Raw genomic sequence first — 22,219 nt, 5'->3', positions numbered from 1 at the left:
CAAGTTAACATGACAAACACATCCTAGCCTAGATGTAACACTCTAATTACCATTTTATTTTTGGTTGTTTCCTGATAAGAATGACAATCATAGTTTAGCCTTTTAGAACCCAATAAAGTATAATTTGTTGTGGACATCAGATTTGAAAAACTAACTGTGATAGGATGAAATTTCTCTTTCTATGCAGGCAAGAAGTATGCCTCTCAACCCTTTGGGATTAAGGAGTAGAAGTGACGTTTGGGATGGAAAGGAACCAAAAATGATAAAACATTCACTGAAATAAACTCTACAACTAAAAGGATAAAAAAGGCTCATACTATTGGCAGCTACCCTTTAATTTCACAAAAATGCCTTCTGCACACCTTTACTTATTTAGTTTAAATTTAGTTTAAATAATCCAATATTTCAATCCCCCTTGTGAGAAACCTGTTGATGCTATTTTGAAAAAAATTATTTAGTCACCCAGTGGGAAACCAAGGGATATTTTTGCTTGGAAACTAATTAAAGAGATCATAATAATATGACAATGAAATTCACATTCCACCAACCAGCAATCCAATCCACCCTTCACCCTTTTGGAACTCATTTTAAGACACACAATGGCTAGAAAATCTAAACCCACCTGAACTTCTAGTCCCATTTCAGCTGCAACTGTTGTTAGCCAAAATATGTCAAAGGTAAATGTAAGGCGACCTGTTCTTGAGAGGAACAGAAATCTCAATGGGAAGGAGAAGCCAATAACGCAAAGCTTCTTATCTAAACATCTCAATAGGGTCTACCCACTTGCACTTCAGAGGACCAACTCATCTCAATCACTTCCTTTGTTATCTTTGTCACAGAATTCTAATGATTCATCAATAGGTGAAGAAGCTATTCCTCGGGTGGTGGATCGAAAGGCTTTGGTGTCTCCTCGCGGACTTGGGTCTCCTGGAAGAACAGAAACCAAACTGATCACTAGTGTTGAACAGGATAGCCAGGATTCTAATGGTGTCACTGCTATTCCTCGGACGATTATGGTTCCACTTCGTGGGCTTGGACTTCCTGATAGAATGGAAATCACACTTCCTAAAATTGAACAGGATAGTCCAGATTCTAATGGTGTTACCTTGAAGAGATGCCATTGGATCACAAATAGTAGTGGTAAGCATTAAAACTCTGTCCTGTATTCAATTTTTTTATGTATAGACCAAAATCAATCTCCCAAGAGTCAATCCTGAATCTCAATTTGTTGGTAGATCACACAATATTGAAGTAATGATACATTTTTGTTCCCACAATACCCACCAAAACTAAAGCAAAAGAGAGATAAGACAACTCCCAACCACACAAGCACTAATCAAGCTTCTAGTACTTGGTTTCAATATTAATCAAGCTTACGATAGCGGTAGTTAGAACAGTTTATCTGTCCAATCATCGATGAATTATGTACGTAATTAGCATTTTACATGAATTATAACTTAGAACTGTTTCAGTCCATTATGTCAGTTATAAAATAACATTATCACTTGTCTTTGGCACCTCTAAATGATTGTATATAAGAATATTTGACAAGAACCATATCATACAGTACAGAAAATAAAACTAGCCAGTAGTACTATGTTTCCTGTTGTCTCTGAAATGTTTATATTGGTTAGCATTCTTTACTTCTCTGGATGAAGAAATGAGTGTTTTTTTGCTTTAAACAGATCAGGTATATGTCCACTTCCATGATGAGTGTTGGGGAGTGCCAGTTTACCATGACAAGTGAGTTCTAATCCCCCCCCCCCTTTCCTTAACACTTCAAAGTATGGTATCTAAATGTTTGACAATGAATTATATTACCATTTATAATTGTTGGTTGATGTTATAGTCAACTGTTCGAACTTCTAGCGATGTCGGGAATGTTGATGGATTACAGTTGGTCTGAAACACTGAAAAGGAAGGAGCTCTTGAGGTGCTATATATATACACTGTTTATGATTTCTTTCAGTATTTCATGTTAGTTATATTCATGTTGCATAACTAGAGCCTGTGTTTGTTCTGTTTGACACAGAGAATGTTTTGCCCAATTCAATCCTAACAAAGTTGCCAAGATGAGTGAGAAAGAGATTATGGAGATTGGATCCAATAAGACACTAATGTTGGCAGAGAGCAGGGTGAGGTGCATAGTAGACAATGCCAAATGCATAGTAAAGGCAAGTCTAGTAGTTTAAATCCCACTTTTTTAACATTTGACACTAACAAAAATGGTATAATTTGAAGTAAAATTTTTCAATTTAAATAGATTTGGTTTATACAAATTGAGGCTAGCTGATATTTTTATGTAAATTTTCTGAACTTATGATGTATCCAATCGTAGATTGTGGAAGAATATGGATCATTCAGTAACTATGTTTGGGGTTTTATGGACTATAAACCAATGATAAGCAAATACAGATACCCAAGGAATGTTCCTCTGAGGACCCCAAAAGCAGAGAGCATCAGCAGAGATCTGATAAAAAGAGGATTTCGGTTCGTGGGACCAGTGATAGTATACTCATTTATGCAAGCTGCAGGGATGACAATTGATCACCTCATTGACTGTTTTAGGTACAGTGAATGTGTGAGCATAGTAGAGAGACCATGGAGACATGGCTAGCAAGAATTATTTATTTTATTTAAACAGGGTTTTTAAATTTTTTGAGTGTTCTGATTTCCTGTGGAGCACAGAATGAATTTATTATATCAATTAGGATTGCAATAAGGTGGCTGACTTTTTTTTTTTTTTTTTTGGGTTTCATTGAAGTAGAGGTTGTTTTGGAGTAAGGTCTAGTCCCCTCCACTTGGATGTAATCTTATTTTCTATTTCCTTTGTATCAATAAGAATCTTTCCTTGATTTCAGAAAAGAAGAGAAAAAAAATTGAAAACCCTTTGACCTTTTTTCTATTCATTATATTTATAAGAAAAAAAAATGTTCACATTTTCCATTCCCCAGAGATATTATAATAATGGTACAAAAAGATCCCCCGAAATTTTGAAATCCAGGTGGTTTATTAGGTCATTTAATCCACTCATAATTATTTGTTCATCCATGAGATTTACATGGGACTAATGGGAATATTTGGATATGGGAAGTAGGAAATCAGGCTCAATAAAATTCTTAGCATGAACCCCAAGGAGGGTTGGTCCATTGGTGAATTGTAGTAGATAAAGCACATCAAGAAGCGTCTTGCTTTGGATCGAATCTTGTTGGACCATCCTTGCTTCTTTTTTGGGGCTCCCACCCTCTTCGGAGTAGAAACGACTTGTGAGGGCCCATAGGGACTATTCCCACTCTAAAGGATGTGGGGACAACCTTCATAAAAAATTTCCTCAGCATGTGTGCTGCATTTAAACTACAAGGAAGAGATATGTTTTGTGAGGGAATCAATGATCATGACTTCTAACTCATGAGACAATAGGCACCATAGGAATTAGCCTACCATGAGTAATAATCACGGTATACACAATATCCACATAGGGTGTAAATTTGGCCCTGATGGCCCGAACGTGCCTTGGCCCCAAATAGGCTTGGGCTACGATTTCTGACTCTGAGGACGGATTAGGGTTGAATGTCATCTTATTCTTTTATTCAAAATAATAAAATCTGGGTTATTGATTTTATTGTTAGGTTTCCTGAACATCTATTATTGTATTGCACTTCATAATTTTAATTGTGTATTGATCATTTGATCTATTGGTTTTTTTTTTTTTTTTAATGCATATGACACATGGAAAAAACATGGTCAATTAGGATTAGTCCAATGACAAAAAGCAGTGCCAATTAAGGCCAACCAACCCTGCTCAATCAGGGTCAATTAAGGCCGGGTTGGGTTGGAACAAACCCGACAGGGTTGGCCCTAGGCATGAACTTGGTAGGATTGGGTTGAGTCTGGGTTGAGTTTTGGGGACCTAAGTTTGCACTAAGATTGTAAGAAACTAGGCCTAACCCAACCCTATTTCACCCTAATATCCATAGCTAAGAGAAGTGATTGAAGAATGTCATGTGTTTAACCAGCTTCTAATCTAACCCCACCCACCCCCTCCCCCCTCTCGAGAAAAAAAAGTTTAATTTGCTCCATTGCCATGGATCATAGCAAGAGCAGTTAGAAGTTTAGGACTAGGGGAATGTTCCATCTTTAGGCTTAAGGGATTCCGCATCATTTTAACAATGTTGGAGATCACATAGATAAAATGATCAAAATTTCCCTAAATGGTAAATCAGGGTTAACTGATATTGGACTCCACTAAATGTCCAAATAATGTGATCTACATATAAAGCACGCAATTTTAGTGTGCGAATTCCTGTTCATGCCCTCTCACATGTCACATGTAGACCTTAAACTATCTCTCCTCATTAAATGCCTCCTATTGAACAATTTGATCACCCACCCTCTTTGGTGGAAACTATAGTATAACATCATAGTGGTCCCCTCTCCCATTGTTTTTTAAGTAAATTCTTTACTAGGCACGTAGTAAGAGTCTTCATAATGGCCCAAGAACCTACCTTGAGTCGGATCAAATGGATCTACATTTTATGGATATGTCGTAGGTGAACCTCAAGATCCCCTATTTATACATCAGATTTCAGCCCAAGTGGAATTTGTCAAGCATAATAACAATGCTTTTAACATCTTAAACTAGTGAAGAGTATAAACTATAGGCATGCATGGACATATGGTGGAAGGGGTCAATATACTTAACTTATTTGCCCTTTTCTTTTTGCGTATTTTATTTGATTAAATTTGAGTATCAAATTTGACACAATTAATTTAGTGGGGAGAAGTTTTCCTTTTCTCGTGGAGAAGGGTGCACCCATAACCTAACCACCATCAATATTCATACGTTATTAGATGTTGTCTAAAATACTCTTCTCTATAATGATGGCACCATTCCATCATTTCCATCAGCCAAAACATAAGTGAGGAAAACTCAATCATCAATATGGTGAGTTGATCGTAATGCATTAAGGAGAAATTTCGTGCCAACAGGTTCATAAGGTATCTTTCTCAAGAAAGTTACTTTAGATAACTAAGGTTCTATTTAATTTAGTTTTTGTTGTTTGTGTGTCTAAAAACATTAGAAATGATTTTTTTCTCTTGTTTTTGTGCTGAGAAATGATTTTTGGAATTGCAAAAAGATGTTTCATTTTTTTTGTTTCCCAAAACGTTTTCGACAGTGTAGTCGGGTTCAAGACACGAGTGAAGGCACGACGTTGTAGTTGCAGGTATACTTCATGGAGATGAACTTCAGAAGAATGAAGGCAGTCCGAAACTGTGAGCTTCGCACAATCAAGTTGGAGTCGCCACTTCTAGATAGCAAGAAGTTTCAACAATAGGTTGAGATTGGGATAGGTTGAGAAAAGTATCGGGTTTTTCACAATTTTTATCCCTCCACTTGTTTTTAGAAATAGAAATAAGTATGACTTGTTTCTCCAATCCTATAATTTCTAGACATAAAAATAAGCATAAATTTTCATTTTTATTTTTATTTTGAAAAACAACTAAAATGAAACAGAAAAATCAAACTATTTTTGGAGTGTTTTTCCATTTCAAACACAAAAAAAACAAAAAAACAAAAAAACACGTTTCTGAAAACAAAATCAAACGTACCTACTTTCTACACCGTCTTCTAAGCTCTATTCTTGTTTGTTTCAGGTGGGTATCATCCTCTTCCTCATGGACTTGATTAGTAAATAAATATCGTCACTAATTTTGATGCCAGTATTCCTTGCATCCATGGTTTTAAAAATTGTATCATAAATCATAATTACTGTAATCGGTCGGCTTGACTTAGAATCGACTAATAAAGTTAGGTCGAGTCGACCGAATCTAACCAAATATGTGTTATTTAAAATATCACACATTTGCACCACTTTCGTTTCCTTATCCATGCCTGTTTAATTCAATCAGAATCTTAAATGTGGTCATCAGATTTGGTTCCTACATCATATCTTACCTACTGGAACTAAAAAAAAAAAAATTAGTAGTAACAAAAAATATTAGTCTTCAAAGATCATTATTTTGATTTTGTTAGACTGACAGACACTTAGCCCTTAGTTATTGTCACCCACAGATAACTCCAAGAAGAAAGAGAGGGTTTTGAGACCTGCATCATGAAACTCTCCTTTTGCTTAGTTCATTGATACGTTATTCTATCTTAGGTTGCACACCATCTAGACAACACTCACTCATGATCTTAACTTTTCAAGGACAACCTTTAAGTCATTATATTTTATGTTATCCTTTTTTTTTCTTCTTTTTGTTCACAGTTAAATCAAGTAAATCAACTCTTCCTATGTCTCCCTAACTATCTTTCTAAATTACAATCCCTTGAAGTGGTGTTTATTGTTTCCAGCGCATTGGTAGTAGCATCGATTAGTGGAAGCTGATGTCTGTAAGTTTGAGGAGACTTTAAGTGTGAGTATGAGTAGATGCATATGTATGGGTGAATGTGTTCCCCCTTTTAAATACAATTTTTTTTTTAATGAGAGCAATAGTGTCATTTTACATGTGTATTTCATGATAACGATATTTCACTTTCAAATTATTTTTAAAATCCCTTTTATTCCATTACATTATAAACCTTTCGACAATAAGACAAGGGGCGAGGGTGTATTTAAATGACCCATCTATAGATGTATTTAGAACTTGATACCTTCTCTTAATCATTGTTGGAAAACTAGGTTTTGTGACCCGACTCGTCCTCTTCAAAACGTAGTGAGTCAGAGCGAGTCACAAAAAACCAGGCGAGTCATGCCAAATTTCCTCTCTCATTCCCATACTAGTTTTTCTCAAGTAACCCAAATAAATAAATTAAACAAGACAAGATAGAATAAAAGTATTTGTTTTTCAAAATTTTTTATGAAGCCCATCATTCATTGTCTCATGGATGAAAGTGATAAAATCTGACTTGGAGATGTCATGGTTATGAATCATATTTTTTTATTAAATTTAGATGTATACATTCAATAGTCACTAGACTCAATACAAAAGCTTAGACATTGAACATTTAGCATCATTAAAATATATTTTAGTTCACAACTCTTCAGAAATGCGGACTCAAAATTTTGACAAGAATCGGCCGTTTTGTTGTGACTCGGGCAAAACAAACGATTCTTGAATGAGTCAATATGATTTGGTTTGAGTTCTGTCGTTTTTTAATACATGATGAGTTTCCATGACTTTTGACCAGGTTTCTAATCTTTTGACCAAACTCGGCCTAGTTTTCTTAGTCAAAACCTAGTTTGCCAACATTGCTCTTGATTGCCTATTTTCTTATTTTTAAAAGCTTTATAAAAAGGAATATAAAAGGATTTTAAAAAATAAGTTGAAAGTGACATATCATATGTCATTATGAAAAAATTGTCATTGTCATGCAAGTATACATGTAAAATGACACTATTGCACTCATTAGAAAAAAAAATGCACGCCCAAAAAGAAAAAAAAAAACACCTTAAGGGTTGTTAATAACAAAGTCCTTAATGACTCGCTCTTGTTAGGCCAAGTTTTTTTGACTTGATTCGCCTTTAGGAAAAACCTAGTGACTCACCCTTGTTAAATCCAGTCAAGTCGAGTCATGTCTTTTTATTTTTTAAGTACAGGAATCTGTGTAAATTAATTGGAGAACAAAAATATATATAAAAGGTGAAGTAAATTTTGTGGGGGAGTGCGGTTCTTGCACGTGCGCAAGGTATGATGGTAGCGCATGAAGAAGCATCTACAGAGTTGTCGTTTATATTTCATGGGAGGCTAGCTGGTTATTTTACCCCCTTAATGTATCTAGGCATAGGGGCCACACTCCCTTACAAAAACCCTTTTCCCGATACAAAAATGCGAAAAAAAAAAAAAGGGAATGCCATTATTAAATTTTCAGGTTTTCAAATCGGATGACTCGTCCGAATCAAAACCTGATTTTTCAAAAAAAAAAAAAAATATATATATATATATATATATATATATATATATATAGAGAGAGAGAGAGAGAGAGAGAGAGAGAGAGAGAGAGAGAATAATTCATTGTCTGGTAACAAAGACCATGGATGAGAGGACATCATCAACCCTATCCAATATTGAACCGCATTGAAGATAACACCGAGGTAGAGAAGGGTGTGCATTGGTTAGTCAACAAAGACTTACCAAGCTTAATGACTCATCATGAGAAGGACCCATTATTTATCACCTTTTATAATCTGTGTTAGGTAAAATATCTTTGTTAATAATTCGATACTATGGTGGATGCGTATGAATTGTTATTTTAATTCCTCACAGACACAGACAGAATATAGAAAATGGGCTCTTATTCATTCATAATGTTATATGTAACCATAACCTAACATTTATGCAGCTACACAATGAAGTTTCCAGTGCCCTCCACCTTCCTAGCAGACTTTGATCGGCAGCAACAAGAGATACAACTTCCCAAGTTATAATAATAATAATAATAATTTGAATAAGACTTGAAGAAGAGTTACTAGTTGTCCTTTACTAATATAATACCACTTGAGGTAGAAAAATGCCATCTCTTGAAGAAACCATCAAACCTGATTATAAGACTTGAAGAAGAGATACCAGTCTCGGGTCTAATCCCATTTTCATCTTAAGGGGTTGGGTTGGGGAAGTTAATGATGGATGATTTTAAGTTGTAAGCATAGTGCCCATTTACTGTAACTTTTGTTTGGTGAAAGGTTATTTGCACGGTCAAGCATGGTGATAGCTGTCGGATGGAGTTGAGGGGGTACATCATAGACTCTCTCATTCTCATCCAATGGCTTTGTGCATGATTATCACCATGCATGACCGTGCATAAAACCCTTTCCCCTTTCTGTTTCATGATTCTAGATTTTTTAATGCCCAAAATTCTTTATTTTTGAGAAACAATTTGTCAAACCCTAAAACAAAGAACAGAAAAAAGTTCTTACTTTTGTAATTGGGAATGATGATTCTAGTTAAATGGTGGCAAAATTCTCTAAATGATGGCTTTTGGATCATGTGGCAGTGTTTGACGGTGTTCAAATTTAATGAACATTTTGTTCACTTTATTGGTCAATTTTTTGGACCAATTTGAATTTGCAGTAGGTTACTTCAATGCTTTAATAGTCTAGGCTACCACCTTGTTGTAATCAAATGGACAAATTTTAGCTGTTCTAACCATTAGATAGAAGAATTTTTATTTAGATATATTATATGTGAAACTCGTTTGTCCATCTCCACCCCGTGACATCTCATGTATCCCTTGTTTTTTTTTTTTTTTGGGTCCTTATTTATCAAAAAAATTTTAGTTTTTTTCTAAACAATTTTAAAAAACACATTGAAGAGTCAATATGAAAATTTATCAATGACTAGATAATTATGTGGACAACATATTCATAGAGTTGATGTAAGAAACCCGCTTACATGAAAAAAATAAAAAATAAAAACCATTTGTATGGAAACATATAAATATGATCATCAGCTTACCCTTTATATGTGGAGTAGAGATTAGAAAGATGAGACACAATGATCCAAAAGCTAGAATGGCCACTGAACCCACAATTTTCCAGTCCAAGAAAGATATCTATCTTTTCACAAGTTCACCAGACGGGGTCGGGCCATAATGCATGTACTTCTGTTTGACCTACTTCAACTGTACAGAGATTGAGTGATTCAGGTGATATCTGTTTGCTTTCAAAGGTGAGAGGTTAGGTAATACTTCAATTCTCTTGCTTCATGCCGGTTTGTTTGTACGCACAAAATTTCTACCCAATTCAATATGTCACGTAGCAGAAGTTGACACTTAACACTCAACCATGGTAGAGAGCAGCCATCATCATACTGGGCCCTCAATGGCTCAATACTACTGCTTAGATAGTCTAGGACGATCACAGTCAGAGCACCAATATAAGACAACGGAACAAGTCAAACCATTACACCAGTTGCGGCAGAAAATCGATCATCGGCTGAGAGAGACCTGCAAAATGAAGAGAGAGAAGATAGAAAGGCCGGAGATGGGCTCCGAGAGGATTCTTCGATGCCAAAATCTATATTTCAGGGCAACAATAATAAGTTGGATACTGTATGAGCAAAGTGAGAGGGAGAGACTGGATTGAGAACAGATCAAATTCTCTTACGAGAACCTTTCTCACATAGGACTGATTCGCACAAATAGAGTCCACTCTAACAGCCAACTCTGTGGTAAACTCTTATCTATGTGGATCAGCCAGTACGAGAAAGAACCTGATCCACACTCAATTGGATCTAAGGGTGTCAATTTCAAACCAAAATCGAATACCGAATCCCAAACCAAGCCAAATTAATCAGAACGAGCAGAATTAATTTGGTTTGAGTATGTACCTCGATTCGGCTAGATTTTGATTTAGGGTGTAAAAATCATCGGTTCAAACCTAAACCGAACCGAATTACTCTTAAAACCAAAAAAAAAAAAAAAAAAAACCCTAATATTGTTAAGAGAGAATTTTTTGGTAGTAAATGTTTTTTGCAATTTATCATCACATATTTACATGCTAAGATAATTTTGGAGTTAACAATGGCCATAAGGCCCATAACTTGAACCCGTTACTGCCTTTGGTCCATCACAATCATGGTCCAAAAGTAAAACCGTTTTCATAACCGAATTAAAACCGCATAACCAAATTGGAATCGAGCCTAATTGAATTGGCTTGAGTATCTAAATACAAAACTGAGTCAATTCTCAATTCGATTATGATCCACCTTATCATCATTGGTAACCAATCTAAAACCAAACCGATTGACACTCTTAATTGGATCGACCCTTCTATTACCCGTACAATCTCTTTATTCAAAGGCTTGACGTGGTGAAACCCTAAACCCAATAGTAGTGTAAAATGTCTGTCTTAATTAACCCTCTAAACAATTCTCGGTATAGAATTCCTTCCTTTAAAGTTGGCTTTTTAGTGTATATCAACCCCAAACATAACAATCCCATGACCACAATCCCCGACACTCTTTACCAGTATCAGCTACGATCAAAAACCAAAGCTGTACAGCCAAAGTATATTAGATCAAATCAAAGCATTACACATAGATTATAACACTAGGTAGCTTTACAATGTACATAATAAGCCTCTCTTTATTCTGGTTTTGTCCTTCCAGAATTTTATTCTTCTGGAAGTTCTGATTATTTCTCTAACAGTGGCTGATAGGTAAAGGACAAACCATATTTCATAACCCCTCTCGTCTCTCGACCGAAGCTGATAATTGTTGTACTCTCATATCCTCTTTTTAACAAATATTTACAACATTCCTCCTACTACTACTCCCAAACTACAAAGTTCCTTCTCCAGTGAGGTGGGGAAAGAGCGGTGGACCAACTACACAAAAGAGTAAAACCAGGAATACCAAACCAACTAACAAATCTTCTTCATCCCCACAACTTACTACTACTAGTCTTATTTTTCACTCTTTTTTTTTTCCCACAATGATAGAACTGTCTCAAAACTGGCATGAAGTCCCAAGCCTCTGCCTTTGTCTCTGCCTCTGTCCGAGGGTGACAGCTTTCCGGTTGACAAATGCTGGACGCAACAGATCCTGCAACTTCTCAAGGAACAGTGTCCACTCTTCCTCGTTCATGTCAGCCACCTTCACAAAGCTAGCACTCACAGTTAGCTGCTCATTTGCACTCCTCCAGTTCCCAGACGATGTGCACTCGGGCTTTGCCATCTGGTAATGCTGGTTCTTCTCACCTAGACTCATGTTTTTCAGAGACATGGAGAGCTTCAATGCTTTTGAAACCTGCGTCTGAGGTACTGGCACTGCCAATTCCTCCACCTTTGTTGTTGGCTCTTCGTCCCCCTCAGTTTCATCCTCTTTAATGCTCTCCTCCAGTTTAGACAGCGGGTTTCGACCATTCCCACCCTTAAACCCAATATGAAATGGTCCTTTAGTCAGGAAATCATCTGCCATCATCTTACTTGTGAAGTCAGCTTCCGACTCCTCACAATCTATATCAAACACAAAATCCTGTTCCTCTCCAGCTGCTTCCACCTCTGGAGATGACACCTCCCTCTCGGCTATCAGCCTCCTTGCCTCAATGCATATAATCTCAAGCTCACTTGGCTCCTCTTCACGACTACGGAACTCCCTAGTCATCATCTCTCCAATCTCAGCAAGGCAGAGACCAAGGGCTGCTGCTTCCTTGAGGAAAATTGTGCAGAGAACTAGGATCCGAAGACATGCCTCCCGTATCATGGGCAGCTCACTACGAAGCATCTCAGAATCCTTTACCGGATCAAGATTAGCTATGTACTGGAGCTCATCCTCTGAAAATGGAATTGATGCCTGAGGCCAATGGATCCATTCGAAGTAAGGGTCCTCAAGGCTCTCTGGCAAGCAAAGGCCATGATCAATCGGAATGAGCTCCACTTGACCAAACCTCCCAACACCATCAAGCTTCCTAATCAGAAGGTTTCCAGCATGCCTGTCCGTGTTAAAGATCCTAACATCTAATATCCCTATCCTATGCACAGCAGCAACAGGAAAGCTCGAAGTCCCATGATCACTGGCATCAAAGTCATGAGGGACGAACTGCTGAAAAGAGGCAATTTTGCTCACCTGCTTCTTGCCATGAGACTTAGTTCCATTCACCCCTTCATTGACATGGAAGATAGAGTGAGTAATCTTCACAAGGGCAGTATCAGGCACATTGGCAAAGTGATCATAGTCAAGAAGATATGCTGCAACTTCTCTGATCCCCGTCTCTCCAACTCGCACTGAGCGCTTCAGTCCTGGCTGACCAAGCGCTTTGCCAACGAAGCCCTTTGGGTTGTTTGGAGCAAATGGTTCTTCATCTGTTGGCTTCACAATTGCAACTCTCTCTCCTTGGCTGTTCCTGAAATAGTAAGCACCTCCAAGGCCACCATGAACATGGATAGGTTCAACACCATTCTTAATTGCCTTCACAATGTCCTTCACCAGTAACTTTGTTTTAGCAAAACAATTTGAGCGGCCCAATACTTCAATCAGGCCACTCTTGTCTCCCTGTTGGAGATCATGACCGGTAGGCGACAGACACGGAGTCGATGAGCTTCTGTGCATGAAATTCCTAGTAAGCAAAAGAGGGGCATCATTTCGTACAGCACTAAGATCATTCTTAAAAACCATATCCCCATAAGTCAGTGACCTCTCCTCCGTTGGAACATTGAGTGCAATTTGCAACCTCCTCTTCACCGTATGTGCATTGTCACTCCTATCCAACTCTATCCCCAGCACACAGCCAGTTTCAGTTTGCACAAAGACACGCCTCCTACCAGAAGATTTCCCCTCCACTCTCTTGGGCCCATGGTACTCCCCCTTGATGGGGCCATTGAAGACTGCAACAGCCATCTGAGTCTGTACAGGGCTGTCCAAATTATGATACATGGAATGAAGAGGAAAACCAGTGGTTTTTGAGGCCAGCAGCAGAGGTGGCCACAACAGAGTGCTTTTCCTCCTCTCTCAAGCAGGCGCCAAACTCAAAAGCTGACACTAGTTGAGCGAGAAAGTAGTTTGTATCCCAAACAATCATTAATTGATTGACTGGAATATGAGCTGCTCTTCTGTTCTCACATCAGAACACCACCGCGTACCAGGACAGAGAAAGAAATGTATAGAGATTGTTACATCGGGAAAGCCATCTGTTGCATGACAAAGCAGAAGAGGCAGGATCTGTCAAAAACTGGAATTAGTGATGACTAACGGTTGCAAGAAAGAAACAGTTGCACACTCACTCCTATTCAAATAATTTTCATTCCAAAACTTGCAAGAATATTTGATAAACGACACTCCTTACCTCAACAATACGTAAGTAAATTACAAAAGAAGGTAATGGAAATAACTAAAAAAGTTCCTGTGACATTATATTCCTCTGAAATTCCGAAAGAAACAAATTAGAAGGAAGTCCTTTTACTTCATTGATCATTAAAACAACATTAGCTTCATAGGTTGATAGAGACGAACTTAAGCAAACTTCTATCACTTGTATTTGAAGAATTGGGGAAAAACAGGTAGAATAACAAAAGAAAAGGTAGGTAAGATATTTTGCAGACAGCAAGTGATCACGTATACACTAATCAATATATCATTTCACTATCCATTCCTCTCCCTCGGCAAAAGATCGGGTCCAAGCATTAAAAATTTACAAAATACAGCTTCTAAGCATTTTTCAAGCATTTCTGTCCATTACCAGAGTTTCGTTCCCTAAAGGTAGTGGACTTCTTTTCAGATCTGGTCCTAGATTTCGAAATGAAATTTCAGAGACAAGGAGAGAGTGCAATCTATTCTGCCAACTGAGATCCAATAAATATCGAATCCATTTCTTGAAGGTTCGCTGAATATTTTCACAAGGTATGAATCTGAAAACAGAAACCGAATTAAAGGCACATTATCGATCCATTTCACTGAAAATACTAAAACCGGAGATGAACGAAGGGGAATGTACACAAAACCAAGGTTTTCCACGAATGGTAAAGAAGACAGTATCGTTTCCGCCATTAATCAAACGATCAATCCAAAGAGCATCAATCGTATCTGAACCGACTTCAATAATCCAAAGATTGGAAACCTAAACCCACTCCCAAGGCAATTGAAAGTCTGTATACGACAAGAAGAACTAGATATAGTTGTTGGCAAGATCAATCATAAACACAGTCTCCATTAAATTCAATCTGAAAGAAAATAAATTAAGCAACTCACCAGACTGCGAAAACTCGATTAAACACAGACGAATCGCAAGAGAAACAACACAGCCACCGCCATCGCCCTTCGTACCGCTCGAAGGACGACGAATACCAGAACCCAAAGGCTCCGATTCGAAAAGCAGAAGCTTCAACGGCCAATACGATCGAATGCCTCTTCAAACTCTTCTCCAAGCCCAAACCCTCTCTCTCTCTCTCTCTTCCTCTCTGTGTCAGTGTCTCGTTCTTTGTGGCTCGGTCTCTCTCTCTCTCTCTCTCTCTCTCTCGTCCCTCTTGGCCTCTTCTTTACCTGTTGGAAATTTGGAATCTTCACTCGCTTTCTCAAGTGATGGACGAATTGAAGGTGGGGTATTGTTAAAAACTAACCGTGGTTTGCCCTTTACATGAAGAAGACTCTAGAAACTGAAATGAGGACCGTTGGATTCAAAATGTGAAGATGTGATTGACCGTTTGATTAACCCATGATTGATTTAGTACGGATGAGAGTAGAGGAGGTGACGTGGAGATAACTCATTGGGTAGTGACGTGGCGATGTCATCTTCAAACAGTCATAAAATAGTATTTCTGCCGGTAAACAGGCAGAACCTATTGCCGTTAAAATTTCCGTGTCATCGACCCAAAAATAACTATACTCATCATTATAATATCGAAACTACCATCCAATCTCCAGTCATTGACGGACGAAAATGCCCTTAGCAATACCACAAAATGTCTCATCTGAGCTTTTCTCATCAGTGGGGCCAACTAAAAGTACATTAATGGGACCCACGCATATCAAAGGGGGTGTCTCACACTGTCCCACCAGAACTAGTATAGACCCCACGATCCGGGTCAAATGAGTTAGGATATATGTAGAATTTTATGTAATTTTGAAGGGTACATTTGGGTGAGCATAGTGTCGATTACGTGTATGGGTTTTGAAACAATGATGATTAGGGTAGTTGAGTCATTTCAGCAGAGGACGACCGAGCGTTACGGGATTAGCGGAAAATCACATTGAAGATTGAGAAGATTTCTACTTAATTAGGTTTTAAGCCTTTTAAATTTAACACTAATACTGTGCTCCTAAACATGAAAACTCGTGCGGGTAATTAATTAAACATGGTCAAATTGTCCGGATTCAAAGAGGGATATAATTGAATTGAGCCGGTGCAATAGATTTGGATTTTTTTTTTTATTATTTTAATGCAATAGATTTGGATTTTGGAATCGTATAATCTCTACTTGTAATAAAGTAAATAAAATTAAAATAAAAGGGAAAATAGTTATGGCCCGGCTGAGTGCAGACTGCAATTGCACAAGTGCGGAAGCCAATGAAAGGAGAGGCCAAGGCATCGGTCATGGGGCTACAAGGTCATCTTTGCCCTGCCTATGAGAAGGCAAATACTTTAAGCTTGCTAGTGCCCAAAATTAAATTTGGAGATTAAAAATTAAAAATTTATGTTTGCTTACATGGTATTCAAGTCTAAGTGTGTGTTTGATTTGAATTCTAAGAATTTGTCATAGAACATCAAGGTTGCGTTTGGTACTCATTCAGAAAAACATTTCTAATGTCCTTCTGTTCAATGGGAATGAAGAAACGGAATAAAGCGTTTGGTGTCAACTTGGTGTTTTTCGATTTTTTTGGGAAAAAAAGAGAATTAGAAATGCAAATTGATGGAATGACGAAACCTTGTTCCATCATTTCGATTTCGTTCCAAATACATAAAAAGGTAAATAACTAGGATAATCATTCCTGAAACAGGTTAACCAAACACTATTTTTTTTTTAAACGGCATTTTGACATGAAACGTTGTTTCTGGAATTAAGTGACTACCAAACGCAGCCCAAGACACAATTTTTTTTTTAAAAGGCATTTAGACATGAAACGTTGTTTCTGGAATTAAGTGACTACCAAACGCAGCCCAAGAATACAGTTTGGTATACATTCTCATTCTAAAATCTTTAGAATGCTTTGACGAATGGATCTCGTTATTGAACATGAAAATTACTCATTCTACATTCTCATTTTGGTCTCTTCCTACGTTTCAACTGACTCCCATTTTCTTTGACTCGTGACTCCTATGGTTCTTTCAAAACTTGGTTGTCTAACTTCGATGGTCTCAAATTCTTGCTTTCATCAACCTCTTTTTCCTTTTCCATTGGCCCGCAGTGAGACCTAGCCCTAATTCTAACTTTGCAGTTGTGGTTATTGTTTTTCAGTTCATGTAATGAGGAAATGGAACTTGAATAGATTGAAGTAGTTCTGAAGAAATTTTGGGACCTATACGTACGACAAATTTTAGTGACACATCCACTCTATCTTGAGATCACATTTCTACTATTCCAATCCTTCTTGTTAGGGTATGAAGTTTGGTAGGGTTTGTTATTCCCTATAGGGTTCTATGTTTTTGTTGCTGTGTATTCGGTATTGTTGTTTTTTGTTCTCCTTGGAGATTTACAGGTTCGGGTTGTAATTAATAGGTGTTAAAGTTTTGTTGCTTTATATTTGGTATTGTTGATTTCATGTTCTCCTTGGGGATTCTCTCTCTCTCTCTCTCTCTCTCTCTCTCTCTCTCTCTCTCTCTCTCTCTCTCTCTCTGGATGTAAACAAATAATCAAAAATCTGAATTCGATTCGGGTATCTGTATCCTATCAACAGGTATGCATATCCTATTGGATATGTGTTTCTGCCAATAGATCCCAACTCGGATAATTTGAAAAATAATTCTCTAATTCGAATAGGTATTAAAGTAATTCTAAAAAAAAAAAGATGAAGGAGCTAGTAATATTGAGATTCGATAGATTCTAGTGAATGAGGAAAAGAGCTAAGACAATTGAGAGCAAATTGTATCCGCAAAGATGAGAATTGTATGAGTTACATGAGTCAAATCTAAATGGATAGTCAAAAATTCAAATTTGATTCGCATTCGTATATGATCAGGGAATATCCAAACCCGATCACATCTCTCTCTCTCTCTCTCTCTCTCTCTCTCTGAGTTTGTCGGTTTAACTGTTCTACTTCTCCTACTATACTGTACACCCACACACATGATTTATGACGCGCCGAAAAAGAGGAGGGTCCTAGAGCAATTTTGACGACGTTTTCTCTGTCGCAACTATGACAAGAAGAAGCCTCATTTCAATGGCAATGATAGACACAACGGATTTGTATTCGTGAAAGACTTTCTTCCGAGTTGATGATCACACTGCACTTGTATAGGCAAAGAGGCATGCATAATTCTATTTGAAAGAAGACCAGCTTGAGTTCTTTCATGTAAGTTCCCGGACTTCCTTTGTTAGAATGGGCTCCCTCTGTCTCTCATTCTGTTTTGGTAACTTCGGATAAAGTGCATTTCATTGGTAGTAACCCATGAGCTGTCTTGATGAAATCCCTAAGAATTCTAAAATTAAGAATGCATTTAGTCAAACATGAATGTATCTAACCAATATATTCTCATTCTCAATTATGAATGTATTTTGCATTCTAAAGATGTGAATGCATAACAAACATAGCCTAACTTTAATCATTGTTGGTGTATAAGAATGCATGTGTGAACAAATCTTACTATTTCTTAATTATCCGTCAAATATTGAGTCATATTGAATGGTAGCATTGACCATTTCTTTTTATTGAAATTGCTACGAAATCAAAACTAAAAAGTTAAACTATTAGGTGGAGAGGGTGGCAAATATGTAAAAGCAGGTGAGGTCATGTAAGAAATCGATGTGTGATAATCAGTACTCTTCACGTGTAATTAAATTTTTGTGCCATACAAAGAAAATTTCTTACACTTTAGTAGTTCAGTAAGATATTTTGCGATAAAAGAATAACTCCTTCCCCAGGCTAAGAAAGAAAAACAAAAGATAACCATGAAAGACATGTGAATAAGACATCTTGCTTTTTTAATAAATAAATGAAGTGTATTCATGCTTATGATTTTAAAATTTTTAGACAGGTAATTTGAATAATCCCAAGTCTATGACTTCTCTCTTTCCATCTCTCAAAAAGAAATAAATAAATAAATAAACTTATCTTTCAAGTTGATTTTTTCAAAATTTTTTTTTCTTACCTTATTTGAATTTGGAATGTTGATGTAGAAATTAATCCATTTAATAGAAAAAGACTAGAGTTTTTATTAGATAATCTTCTAATGAACTCTTTTTTGCTACCTATCCTTTCAAGTTTATTTTCACTCAACAACTATACCTAGAATCTGATTTTTTTTTCTTACTCGCTTGTTGAAGGTTGTAGAGTAATATACCCTACAATACATTTTTTCCAATATTATAATTGATGATGCTGTACCTTGCTACCTTCATGGTACTATAAATAATTATATACATATTTAGCCTTATCCAAAAAGGTTTATATTTACCTATTATTATAGTAGGCATGTATAAATTTCATAATATGTTTCGTCTACATATTGTCTAAGAATGTATAGTGTTCCTATATTTAACTTAACCCAAATGATATAGCCCAGCTTCAATGAGGTAAATAGTTAAATAAAATGAAAAAAATATAAAAGGTAATTGTACATTATCTATTATTTTATTTTGGAGGGTGTGGCAAAGGGGTTTGGTGAGGGTATGAATGATAGCATGTATATGTTATCTTAATTATTTAGTCAAGTAGCAATTTTATTTATGTAGGTATTGCTTGTATATATCTTTGACATGACACTCAAAAGCTAATATAAAGTGAGCCAGAGACCGCTATCTTGTCAAGTAACCCCTCACCAATGGTGGGGCTAAAGAGAATGTATGCAGGAGCATCAATATGGATAAGATTCTTGATTTCCTGAGAGGTAGTAAGGCAGTTTCATGGAATCCTGTCTGGATGTCGAAACCATACGACTGGGTGGCATTATTTTTCCCAAAAATAATAAATGAATAAAATGATATTTTCTTTCGTTTTTCAGTTTAGAAGGTTGTTAAAAAATATATATATAAAAGGCATGCTGATTTTTTTAGTACTAATCATGGAGTTGGGGACACACTAACATTAATCAATTGCAATCTCTTGTCACAAGGGGGTCATAGAGGTGCTACACAAGTTGTAAGTTTGTACAAATTATCAATTTTAATTTCTTTTGGAACAGGAATGAAAAGAAATTATCAAATTCAACTACTCTAAAACCTGCAGTAATTTTGTACTACTAACACGTGTTGTTTACTTTTCCCATATATGGTATTTTTATTTATTTATTTTTGTGAATGAGACCAACTCCTTTCAAAAAAAAATGATAAAACCAAGCTATGATGTGGATTTATGTTAAATATATATATATATATATATATATATTTTAAAGGAACAAGGGTTTGTTATTTATCCAAGGATAACATGACATCGATTACCCACTTAAAACTACAAGTGGGGATGCAATCGAAAACAAATTTAGGAGGATATTTGAATAAATTCACACTCAACACTATATTAAAATAGGGAAAAGATTGGGTATGCCGTTGATGTCAAGTATGCTAACACCCATTGTGTCTATCTCTTTCTTTCATTTTTTTTAAATAATCCTCATATCCTTCCTTAATGATATTTCATCATGTGTTCCTATTGGTGCTATTCGTTAGCATACTTGATATCGGTGGCATACCTATCCTTCTCCCATTAAAATAAATCAGCAACTTTAACTAATTTTTTTTATAGAAAGGGTTAATTTGTAATTGTACACAGCCATCTTCTCCAGGATCATCAACTAACAGTCGACCAACGGAGGAATGGATCGCATCTTGGGTTTTAAAGGGAGATTGACCTGGTTTCAAAAATCGATTCCCTCTTTTCTTCTTCTTCTCCCTCCTTACTCTCCTCTCTTCAAATCGCGAAGACAAAACGAGGGTTTCTCCTTCTTCCTCCCTCCCATTCAAATGACAGACTACAGATAATCGATCGTGCGTCCCCGCCGCTGAAGTTTCAGCTTGTTGGAATTCCTTTGATGTTTTTTTCTTTCTCCCATGTTTTGAATCCCGGAGATTGTGGATATGAGACATAGGTATTCTAATGGTTTGCTATTGGTGTCTCCCTATAAATATTGCTATAAATCTAAACTGCTCACATGAAAGGCGTTTGTCTCCTGTTCGATGATTTGATTGAAAGAGGCCCTGGCAACGAAAACAGGATCAACCTTTAGTATTTTTTAACACTATGACTCAGTCATGCAGTATTGTGAGCTTATCTTATAATGTGAGCTGCATAACTAGTATTTGATAACATTATCTTATTTCCTCGCAACCTTTATCACATTTTAGAAATTCATTTGATATAACTTGCAAGATGAGATAGCTTGCATGTATGATGATTATTAAGTTACTTGTGCTGTTATAAACTCAACAATTTCTTAGAATTCAGATCAGCTGCTTCAGAAATCAACTACTAGGTTATTTATTCTGATAAAGATTAGCTTTATCTGTTATATCTTCTACATTGAGGCAAGTCAAAAACTGTAGGTGAAGTGTTAGCAAACAAAGTATCATAAGGATTTACATTTATGCTATATTAAGAATGCTTCTTTCCCTTAGTAAATGCACTTGTGGGGTTTTTCTATCCTAAAGGGAAGTGCTTATATAAGGAGCTGGATTTTTCTTTGCTCCTTGATTCGGATGGATAATCTGTAAACGATTAATATACATTGCTTACATGCATTACTCTTATCACTGGATACAGTCTACTTGTCATTTATAAATATTTTTTGAGCTAGTAATTAACATTTAGTATGGAATTTTTACATTCTAATGAAATCTTGAACTAACTTCTTGTTTATTTTCAGATTCATCTAGGCTCCTAATGTTTGGTGAATCTTTAGCTCAAAAATGGAAGAGCACCTGGGATTTTACCCAGGGTATGATGGTTTGAATCTATCAAGATTCTTGGATATGGTCTTACTGTGTGCTGAATTTTTAAGTGCGTGTGTGTTGCCAGCTACTGAATTTAATATGGTCTTGATATGGTATTGATATGGTTTGTCATTTTAAGTGAGTGTGTGTATAGCCAGCTAGAATTTCAGTTCCAGGTTTGCTTTAATATGGTTTGTGAATGAACATCAACAGAGTAGTTTGTAAGTGAATACATCTATGACAAGAGTGGTTTGTAAGTGAATTTCAGTTCCAGCTAGAATCTCCTGTTTCCTGAACATCAACAAAGTGGTTTGTAAGTGAATACATCTATGGCAGTTCTTTGGAAGTAATATTTTTGATTGCTTATATTTGTGTTTTTTTATGTGTCTACTCAGTTCTGATGTGTGTTTTCTCTCATGAGTCTTGCTTAGGCTTTCTTAATGGATCCCTGGTGGATCCACTTTACCTTTTCAAATCTAACTACTCTTTTCTTCAGTATTAATGCCATATCTAACAAGTCTCAGGAAAGCCCTTTCCAATTATATTTCACCGGTGTACAGCAGCAAAAAAAGAAAAAAAAAAAGGATTTGTAATAATCACAAAGAGAATATTCATTTTTAAGTTCTTAATTATCTAAAGCTGTTAAAATTTGAGACATGGAAGAGGGTCCCTGGTTTGTTCAAAAGAGACCCATATTGTTCAGG

General features: G+C 36.5%; 2 protein-coding genes and 1 long non-coding RNA gene across 4 annotated transcripts; 2 read left to right on the top strand and 1 right to left on the bottom strand.

The window, feature by feature from the left end:
• Positions 1–616: 616 nt before the first annotated feature.
• Positions 617–2,865, top strand: LOC122065256 (DNA-3-methyladenine glycosylase 1-like). Its single transcript, XM_042629053.1, has 5 exons — positions 617–1,140; positions 1,686–1,743; positions 1,850–1,933; positions 2,033–2,174; positions 2,339–2,865. The coding sequence occupies exons 1-5, from the start codon at positions 669–671 to the stop codon at positions 2,615–2,617; spliced, it is 1,035 nt and encodes a 344-aa protein (XP_042484987.1). The 5' UTR covers positions 617–668; the 3' UTR covers positions 2,618–2,865.
• Positions 2,866–10,984: 8,119 nt separating this feature from the next.
• LOC122065255 (phosphatidylinositol 4-kinase gamma 7-like) lies at positions 10,985–15,000 on the bottom strand. 2 transcript variants are annotated; one of them, XM_042629052.1, is made up of 2 exons: positions 14,686–15,000; positions 10,985–13,659 (listed from the first exon to the last, which is right to left on the bottom strand). In XM_042629052.1, exon 2 carries the CDS (start codon positions 13,372–13,374, stop codon positions 11,449–11,451), a length of 1,926 nt encoding a protein of 641 aa, XP_042484986.1. In that variant the 5' UTR covers positions 13,375–13,659; positions 14,686–15,000; the 3' UTR covers positions 10,985–11,448. The 2 variants fall into 2 exon arrangements, with proteins under 2 accessions (XP_042484986.1, XP_042484985.1); XM_042629051.1 differs by having other exon boundaries at positions 10,985–13,628.
• Positions 15,001–20,362: 5,362 nt separating this feature from the next.
• On the top strand, positions 20,363–21,881 carry LOC122065258. The gene is made up of 2 exons (XR_006135958.1): positions 20,363–20,674; positions 21,449–21,881. It is a non-coding gene; the product is annotated as an uncharacterized LOC122065258 (long non-coding RNA).
• The last annotated feature ends 338 nt before the right edge of the window (positions 21,882–22,219 follow it).

The sequence above is a fragment of the Macadamia integrifolia genome, unplaced genomic scaffold, assembly GCF_013358625.1.
Source record: "Macadamia integrifolia cultivar HAES 741 unplaced genomic scaffold, SCU_Mint_v3 scaffold1942, whole genome shotgun sequence".
NCBI lineage: Eukaryota > Viridiplantae > Streptophyta > Magnoliopsida > Proteales > Proteaceae > Macadamia > Macadamia integrifolia.
The sequence above is the reverse complement of the archived record's forward strand: the minus strand, read 5'-3'. Positions and strand labels throughout refer to the sequence as shown.